Source organism: Vipera berus, assembly GCF_964194415.1.
Source record: "Vipera berus genome assembly, chromosome: 2".
NCBI lineage: Eukaryota > Metazoa > Chordata > Lepidosauria > Squamata > Viperidae > Vipera > Vipera berus.
The window spans coordinates 33,050,975-33,061,318 of NC_138203.1; the positions used below are offsets into that span (position 1 = coordinate 33,050,975).

Here is a 10,344-nt window from a genome sequence, read left to right on the forward strand (position 1 = left end):
AGCTGTTCTTGAGAGCAAGGAAATGAGTTGGAACTTTCCAAGAAATTTCTTGAAGTGCAAATTCCTAGCCATTATCATACCTTAGTTTTCTTCGACTGATTTATGATATAAAAAAGTAGTTGTGATATTATTCTGCATAGAAGAGCTCAAGTTTCCAGCACGATGTCTGTCCACTCACCAAGTGTCCTCAAATGCTCCCTTTAATGCACCATCACCGTGGAATTTGGGCTATCTAAGCTCCATTTTCTAAACACAACTCGTCCTTGGTTTTTTTTTTCCACTTAAAAGACCTGTGTCTACATGAAACACAGTGACATTTTAAGATAGGGCTGGAGAATTAGGATTAGTTTTTGACTTCTTATAATTCCCAAAGACTTTACAACCCAGAGACACCAAAAGGAAAGGACAATGAGTCATGTCTTTTGGAACAAAAGCCATCTGTGTGCCAGGACCTTAAGGATATATCCTTCTTGAGATATTTCAGGCTATGACAAAGAGAATCGAACAGAACAGAACAGAATAACAGAGTTAAAAGAGACCTTGGAGATCTTCTAGTCCAACCCCCTGCTCAGGCAGGAAAAACTATACCATTTCAGACAAATGATTGTCTAATCTTTTCTTAAAAACTTCCAGTGTTGGAGCATTCACAACTTCTGGAGGCAAGTTGTTCCACTGATTAATTGTTCTGTCAGGAAATTTCTCCTTAGTTCTGAGTTGCTTCTTTCTTTGATTAGTTTCCATCCATTGCTTCTTGTCCTGCCTTCAGGTTCTTTGGAGAATAGCTTGACTGGCAACCCCTGAGATTTTGGAACACTGCTATCATGTCACCCCTAGTCCTTCTCTTCATTAAACTAGACATATCCAATTTCAGCAACTGTTCTTTACATGTTTTAGTCTCCAGTCCTCTAATCATCTTTGTTGCTCTTCTCTGTACTCTGTGTACTCAACATCTTTTTTATATTGTGGCAACCAAAACTGGATGTGGTATTCCAAGTGTGGTCTTACCAAGCCATTATGGCATTAACACTTCACATGATATTGATTATATCTCTCTTTTAATGCAGCCTAGCACTGTGTTGGCTTTTTTGGCAGCTGCAGCACACTACTGGCTCATATTTAAGTGATTGTCCACTAGGACTTCAAAATCCCTCTCACATTTACTACTATTGAGCCAGGTACACTATACCTGTGCATTTGGTTTTTCCTTGCCTAACTTTTTTCATGACTGAATTTCATTTTGTCATCTAACACCTAATGTTCAAATCTGACAAGATCCTTCTGTATTTTAAGTCTATCTTCTGGAGTGTTGGCTATTCCTGCTAGCTTGGTGTTGTCTGCAAATTTAATGAGTTCCCCATCTTTCCCCTCATCCAAATCATTGATGAAGATGTTGAAGAGTACTGGGCCTGAAACAGAGCCTTGGGGTATCCCACTGCAGACTTCTCTCCATGTAGATGCAGTTCCATTGAGGACTACATGTTGAGTGTGGTTGGTCAGCCAGTTACAAATCCATCTGGTGGTGATGCTGTCTAACTCACATTTTTTCTATCTTATCAAGTAGCAGGTTGTGGTCTACTTTATCAAATGCCTTACTGAAGTCCAAGTAAATTATATCCACAGCATTCCTCTGCTCCACTAATTTTGTCACTTTGTCAAAGAATGCAATAAGATTTGTCTGGCATAATCTGTTTTTAACAAACCCATGTTATGACTTTGTTTGCCTCTATGTGTTTGCTGATTCATTGCTTGATTATTTTTTCCAGAATTTTCCCAGGTATTGAGGTCAAGCTGATAGGTTTGTAGTTTCCTGGATCTATTTTTTTTCCCTTTTTTGAAGATGGGAACTACATCAGCTCTTTTCCAGTCCTCTTGTAGTTCCCCAGTGTTCCAGGATCTTTGAAAAATATAGTTCAGTGGTTCTGAGATCACATCTGCCAGTTCCTTCAGAACCTTGGGGTGTAGTCCATCTGGTCCTACTAATTTGAACTCGCCCATAAGTTATGGTGCTAAGTACAAGTAATCCTCGACTTACAACAATACAGTCCAAAATTTCTATTGCTAAGTGAGATATTTGTTAAGTGAATTTTGCCTGACTTTACAACCTTTCTTGCCACAGTTGTTAAGTGAATCACTGCAGTTGATAATGTGGTAACCCAGTTGTTAAATGAATCTAGCTTACCCATTAACTTTGCTTGTCAGAAGGTCGTAAAAGGGATGACGTGATCTTGGGACACACAACAATCATAAATATGAACCAGTTGCCAAGCATCTGAATTTTGATCACATGATCATGGAGATGCTGCATTTTATGTGTTCTGTATATTGTTATTTATATTGAAAAGGACTAATGTGTTTTTAATGAAAATGTGTATAAATGCCTTTGGCAAGTAGGCTAATTTGCTATTAAGTTGGATGGGTATTTGAAATAACTTAGCTGAACTCATATTCACAACTGCACAAACAACACATATATAAAAGAGGAATAGCTTCAGTTATGCACTCATGGTCCCTATCTTGACTTTTTTAACTGTGCTGAGGATATTCCTGCTATGTAGGTACTCCTCAACTTGTGATCATCTGACACGCAAAGTCAATGAGAACTCGCTGTACAGGATATAGGACATTGAACATTTAGATTCACACTTGCAATATGATAAATCCATGCATTATGTAGATACAGCAATAAAAAAACTAAATGGGAAACGAAGGGTCTAAGCCTTTGGGAGAGGGTGCAGTGCTGCAGCTTGTTTGACTACTTTTTCCAGCCGGAAACAGCTTTCTGGGGCACAAAAGGCTCCATACCTGCCTCTGACATTCTGAGGAGGCATAATAATAGATTAAGGGGTCGAGGCAACAGTTGAGGGCACTCAGGGAAAGGCTGAGCATGTGGGCAAAAAAGATGCTCTGAAGCTGTTCATACGGAAAAAAGAATTGAATTAATAGCAGGATATTGGCTGGACCAAAACAAAGAAAGAAGGTGCACAAGACAATGCCGGACAAGAAGATTGCACGTCTCTTACTCCCTGACTGTACCATAAACCTAGACAAAAAAAGTTTCCTTATAATGCATATATAACAAGCAGTAGAGATTAGTAATGGGATGAAAAAGAAGAAAGTAGACAAGGCTAATAAGTAATAACTGAAGAATTCCACAGAACCAGAAATATTTTGCGCCTCAAAGCAAGTTGTAATGTTCAACTGAGGTATCCACAGCATGAGATCAGAGACCATCAATGGGCTTGCCCCCACTATGGCGAGCAGCCAGATGGCAAAACAGACCACAGAGGCACGTCTTGCTGTGCGCCAGGACAGAGACTTCATGGGGCAAACCAGAGCGAAGAAACGATCGATGCTGATCCCTGTCATCAGCAGAATGGAGCCGTACATGTTGCACATAAAAGTAGAAGCGGCCAGGTGGCACATAGTAGACCCAAAGACCCAATTGTGTCTACTAAAGAGGTATGCAATTTTAAAAGGCAGAATGCTCAGCACAAGCAGATCTGCAAAAGCCAGATTGATCATATACACCATAGCTGGCTTCCAAAGCTTTGTCTTCATCAGAAAAATATGAATAGCCAAAACATTTAAGGGAACACCCAGAACAAACACAAGAATCTCGACTGCAGGGAGAAACTGGGTCAGCCATGGGTTACTGAAATATGTTTCAACATCATCTGAAAAAAGAGCGGGACTTCCTTCTTTATTTTGGATGTCTGGCATATTCCCATTTGTAGAATTGATTAAAGCTGGCAAAAATTTCCTAGGCTTAGATGAAAGAATAATTTGATCCGATGAATCTGGGGGGGAAAAATAATATACAAATGAAATATATAAACACTGCACAAAGTGCCTGGCAATGATTCGTATAACTCTTTTAATCAAAATACACTACAGGAAGTACTTGCTTAACAACTGCCCTGTTTAGTGACCTTCTGAAGTTATGCCAGCATTGAAAAAGAAACTTTGTGACTGGGCCTCACATTTACAACCATCACAGCATCCCCATGGTTGCAACTAGTGGGACTCTGCAACTATTACAGCAACCTACAGTCATGCAATTGCCATTAGTGCACTGCACAGTCAGCTTCCAACAAACAGGGTCAATGGAGAAACCAGAAATAAATCACAACTCATAGTCATGTGATGTCCTATTTAGTGACCAGGGATGAATCGCTTAACAACCGTGGCAGAAATGAGGTTGTATGTTCATCATGGTCATATGTTGTCTTGTTTACCAATTGTGTCACTTAGCAGTGGAGTTGTCCCAATTATGGTTGTTAACGAGGACCACCGGTATGCAATAAGTTACAGAGTAGAATATAATCAGGAATCTGGTATCACTGCTTCTGCCTATCACATCTTATTAAGAAACACAAGCTCTGATGAATTGCAGCATTCTTCATCAAATACATAGTGTGGCTGGACTGTGAAAGGACCTTGTCTATATCAAAATAAATGGGAGTGAGTGATGGGACTCAGTCCTGCAGTTCTATACTGGGAGAGGCTGGCCATCAGAAAAGTGCATGCCTTTTAATAAAATATCTGAATCTGAAAATGTGCCACCAGGTTCCTTCTGGGTTTTGGTTACTATAGACTAACATGGATCTCTTCCTACAATGTCTAGATCAGAATATACGGATTTAGATTCTTAAATGTATCCATTCCGAGCCAGTTAAGGTTGCTATACTTTTTAACTTTTGTTTTGCCTACTATAATTGGGAAACTTCACGTTCTAAATCTTCAGATTCTAGAGGAGGTATAGAATTGAGCTGGGGGAGCATTATGAACTACATTGTTCAGCAACAGTAAGAATGACAGTCACAACAGCAACCACCCAAAAAACCCTCAATGCAGATAGGGTGCCTCTATATAAGAAAATTCTCAGAAGCGCAGGCATTTCCTCTCCATTGAAATCCAATATTAAAGATTAAACCAAACTGAAACATTGTAATGAATATTTTGCAATTATACCTTGTGTAAAAACAGCTGTATTAAAAGTGACTAACTCCAGTGACATGTACTTACTATTTGTTTTCACAGTAGCAAATAACACGCAGAGTATGAAGAGAAGAGAAAACAGCGTCTTCATAGAAGAGTCCATTTCTTCTTTGGAAAAGCTGCTAACCTACTACTAGGTTTCTCAGTGCAAACTATAAATAAGTGACATTACAAAAAACACCTTCGTCTTCTCTCTGATCTAGGTTTAATGGATACATAACTTGACTATTCACTTTTTCATTCTGTTGGGATCCAAAGGTTTGCTTAAGGCAGCAGGGCGTCACATCTGAAACCATTTCAATCCATGAAGTCAAAGGGCAGCATAAGAAAGAAGAAATGGTGAGAAAATTTCTCTCTTGGGCTGGTCCAAAAAGCATCTTATGGGCACTCTCAGGCAACGTGGCTCATTTCTTTTCTGCCTTTAAATTATTTTTCAGGAGAATAATGAGTTGCAATAATGGGAAAGCTCCAATGATTTTACCCCTTGAGATTTGATTTTTGTCCTCAAAAAGTGCTTCCTAACAGCAAATTGTTTCTGAAAAACACATTATAGTAGATGTTATGGGTACAGATGCATTTATTGTGGTGAATGAAGAATGGCCCAGAAAAAATGGAGAGAAAGTAGCAATTAAGTTTTTTTAATCAACAGAACTCACTTATTGTATCTTTTCAGTGGACTAAAGATTTTGTTTTATTTCTCATCACTGGAATTTGAAATTGGAAGAAAACCAGCTAATAGTTTCTGTTAAATAGCGGGTTCTTTGGCGCAGGAATGAAGACATGGAATGGAGTACAGGGTAACTCATAGTTTTATTCGTGCAGAAAATGTACTGGGGAAAAGGCTGCAACTAGCCGCAATATATAGTCTAGCCCCAAGGCGGCAGCCAATAGGTTTGAATCAACCATTTCCACCTGGAGATAGCCAATTGCAGCAGAGGAGACTTGTAGTCTGGGTTGCTGGAGAGCCGTTAGCTCAGACATGTCAAACACAAGGCCCGGGGGCCGGATCCGGCCCGTGAAGTGGTTTCATGTGGCCCACGAAGCCATCCTGGAAACAGTGAGGGAATGGCCTGCACTGCCTTGGCCCTGGCCCAGAGACCCTCCTTCTACCAGAGACCCTCAGATCTGTCCCACTCCTGCCCAGGCCCCCATAGGCACCCTTGATGCAAACGATGTAGAGCTGGCCACGCCCACCCAGTAGGCCATACGCACTCTAGCCATGCCCACCCAGTAGGCCACGCCCACCCAGGCCACACCCACCTGCCCCCTTGAGGGCAACCGCAATGCTGATGCGGCCCTCAATGAAATTGAGTTTGACACCCCTGCGTTAGCTGCTCCAGCAACCCACGTGGTATTCCTCACGAGCCCAGTACATAACAGTTTCATTAATGAAAAAGTATTTTTCATTCTAAATACAACCAATACACAGTACCACATTCATTCTGTCTTAATCTCATGACTCTGTGTTAATCTCATGAGCTGTGCAATTCTTCAAGAAGTTCTTCAATTTCTACACTTTTTTAAGCAGCTTCATAACTCAAAACCAAGTCTAAATTTATACTGTAAATAACCTTAGGAAGGACTTCTCAGATTTTCTGCTGCTTCTAAGAATTGTTACCAACACTACTGTATGCAGTGTTGAAAATTCACTTCTGTGTAGGGACTCTGACAATGACTTGAAAGTCAGACCATGAATTTTATAACTTCACTTGTCTCTGTGATTATTAAAGTTGATAGTTGGAAAATCAGTGTGGATAAATCCTAGTTTTGTTTGTACCTGATATATAAATCCCTAGGCCAGTCCGGAGGAACTGCAAACAGTCAGTTTAGCTAGTGAAATATATAGTTTGATGTTGATTTCTTAAACTTCACAAACATCAAAGAAGTTAACTGGAACCCTGGAACATGGGTTTTTAGGCAGGCCAAAGCAGAGGGAGACAAAGACATAAACAACAGGTGACAATTTATATTAATTGTGTATTTCTATATTTATACATCCAAAGGCACAGAATATTCCAGAGCTACTGGAAATAATACGGTGAGTAATTAGCATGGATGGTCCCAAAGGGAGAAATCCTTTGATAAATCCAACCTTAACTCTATTTGTACATAACAATAGTAGGATAGAGTTGAAAAACAAGACATCAGATCACTAGTCTGCACTTGAAGAAAACAGTTTCCAGTTGGAAATAGGAATGATGTGTCCATCAAAAATTGCTTTGGGCTTTGTTCATTCAGCTTCTTTAATGTGGCTATTCACAAGTATTAACTTCCTTATGCTAAAGGAATGTCATAATGTCCTCTCAAAACAGCTCATAAGAGGATGACCAACTCTGAAGACAATCTTGGCTCAAACTTAACTTTTGAATTATGCGTGATCGGATTGCTTTAAGATCTTTTTTACAATGAAGGAATGAGTACCAAGTTAAGATTTGGAGGAAATAGTCATCTGTTTGATTATTTTAAAAATAGAAAGCAATGTCTAAGAATGCTATTCTTTTCTTTTCTTTTTTAAAAAAATGTGGCTTACCTACCTTTGTGGCATTACACCTTGCCATGCTGTTTATCTCAGCTAACTCATAGCATGGTCAGAAAGCTGCAACCCTGTCCCATTCATGCATGTCACCAGTGAGGGGCTATTACCCAGGAGCAACCATATATTCCAATTGGTTGTACTGATCCTCCTGATACCCCGTTAGAATATTGTACGCAGTGGGGCAACAAATCTGTATTGCCCCACAAGGGCAAGTCAATTATCATTTTTCACTGTTATGGCAAATTTGGGACTACAAAAAAGTAGAAAAGTAAGAGCTGACCTAAGTATTTTTCACATTTAAATTAGAAAAGGACAGTTTCTGCATTGTTTTAGTATATCTTGGAATTTTTGCTGGATCATTTGGACTTATTAGGAAGCTGCTGGTCTCCTTTTGCATATCCTAACTGTCTCTGCCTGAAAAGAAGTACAGGGGGTATATTCTTTAAAAAATATTGCACTGAAGCCATTGAAGAAAGCCAGATGAAAACCCTGTGAAGGAGTTATCTCTAAGAGAATATCTGTGTTGTCTCTAAGGAATAATAATAATAATAATAATAATAATAATAATAATAATAATAATAATAATAATAATAATAATAATAATAATAATAAGTTGGAAGGGACCTTGGAGGTCATCTAGTCCAACCCCCTGCTAAGGCAGGAAACCCTATACCATTTCAGACAAATGGCTGTCCAGTCTCTTCTTAAAAACTTCCAGTGTTGGAGCATTCACCACTTCTGGAGGCAGGTTGTTCCACTGGTTAGTTGTTCTAACTGTCAGGAAGTTTCTCCTTAGTTCTAGGTTGCTCTAGTTTCCATCCATTGCTTCTTGTCCTGCTTTCAGGTGCTTTGGAGAATAGCTTGGCTCCCTCTTCTTTGTGGCAGCCCCTGAGATATTGGAACACTGCTATCATGTCACCCCTCACCCTTCTCTTCATTACACTACACATACCCAATTCCAGCAACCGTTCCCTATATGTTTTAGCCTCCAGTCCCCCAATCATCTTTGTTGCTCTTCTCTGTACTCTTTCTAGAGTCTCAACATCTTTTTTACATTGTGGTGACCAAAACTGGATGCAGTATTCCAGGTGTGGCCTTACCAAAGCATTGTAAAGTGGTATTAGTACTTCACGTGATCTTGATTCTATCCCTCTGTTAATGCAGCCTAACACTGTGTTGGCTTTTTTGGCAGCTGCAGCACACTGCTGGTTCATATTTAAGTGATTGTCCACTAGGACTCCGAGATCTCTCTCACAGTTACTACTATTGAGCAAGGTACCACCTATACTATACCTGTGCATTTGATTTTTCCTGCCTAAATGTAGAACCTTACTTTTTTCACAATTGAATTTCATTTTGTTAGATAGTGCCCAGTGTTCGAGTCTGTCCAGATCCTCCTGTATCTTAAGCCTATCTTCTGGAGTATTGGCTATTCCTGCCAGCTTGGTGTCATCTGCAAATTTGATGAGTTCCCCATCTATCCCCTCATCCAAATCGTTGATGAAGATGTTGAAGAGCACTGGGCCCAGAAAAGAGCCCTGGGGCACCCCACTACACACTTCCTTCCATGTAGATGCAGTTCCATTGAGGACCACACACTGAGTACGGCCTGTCAGCCAGCTACGAATCCATCTGGTGGTGATGCTATCTAACCCACATTTTTCTATCTTATCAAGTAGTAGGTTGTGATCTACTTTATCAAATGCCTTACTGAAGTCCAAGTAAATTATATCTACAGCATTCCTCTGGTCCACTAGTTTTGTCACTTGGTCAAAGAATGCAATAAGGTTTGTCTGGCATGATCTGTTTTTGACAAAACCATGTTGGCTTTTAGTGATAACTTTGTTTGCATCAAGGTGTTCGCTGATTTGTTGTTTGATTATCTTTTCTAGAATCTTCCCAGGTATTGAGGTCAGGCTGATAGGTCTGTAGTTTCCTGGATCTATTTTTTTCCCTTTTTTGAAGATGGGAACTACATCAGCTCTCTTCCAGTCCTCTGGTAGTTCCCCAGTGCTCCAGGATCTTTGAAAAATATAGTTCAGTGGTTCTGAGATCACGTCTGCCAGTTCCTTGAGAACCTTGGGGTGTAATCCATCTGGTCCTGGTGATTTGAACTTGTCTAGGCTGGACAGGTGCTCATATACCATTTTCTTGCCTATCTTAACTTGCGTTTCTATTCTGTTTTTTATGGCACTGGTTTTGGTAGGTTGGACTGTTTTTCCCCTTTTGTAAAGACAGATGCAAAAAACGAGTTAAATAGTTCTGCTTTCTCCCTGTTGCTTGTCACCTTCTTGCCACTTTCCCCCACTAATGGACCAATCATTTCCTTAACTTTTTTCTTGTTTCTTATATGTTGAAAGAAGCTTTTTTTTGTTATTTTTGACTTTGGTTGCAAGCCTTAGTTCATTTTGAGCCTTAGTTTCCCTCACTTCATCTTTGCAGGCACGGGCTGTTTGCTGATATTCTGCCTTAGTTATGTGCCCCTCTTTCCACTTCTTATACTTGTCCTTTTTATCTTTCAGTTTATCAGAGAGTTCTTTATGCAGCCATGCTGGTTTCTTTTGAAAGCTGTTATTTTTCTTCTTTGTTGGTATTGTGCTAGACTGGGCCTTTATTATCTCACTTTTCAAAATTTCCCAAGCTTCTTGAGTTGTTTTCCCCTTTAGGATTCTCATCCATGGAATTCTTCCCAAGGTCTCTCTAGGTTTATTGAAATTAGCTCTTTTAAAGTCCAAGACTCTAGTTTGGCTGTGTTCTATTGCTTGTGCTTCCATAATGTTGAATTCCAATATTGCATGATCATTTCCCCC

General features: G+C 39.8%; 1 protein-coding gene across 1 annotated transcript; it reads right to left on the minus strand.

The window, feature by feature from the left end:
• Positions 1 to 2,562: 2,562 nt before the first annotated feature.
• Positions 2,563 to 3,720, minus strand: LOC308662709 (proteinase-activated receptor 1-like; the record flags this gene model as incomplete). The annotated part of the gene is made up of 3 exons (XM_081318851.1): positions 2,563 to 2,604; positions 2,803 to 2,910; positions 3,034 to 3,720. The coding sequence occupies 3 exons, from the start codon at positions 3,718 to 3,720 to the stop codon at positions 2,563 to 2,565; spliced, it is 837 nt and encodes a 278-aa protein (XP_081174977.1).
• Between the last annotated feature and the right edge of the window lie 6,624 nt (positions 3,721 to 10,344).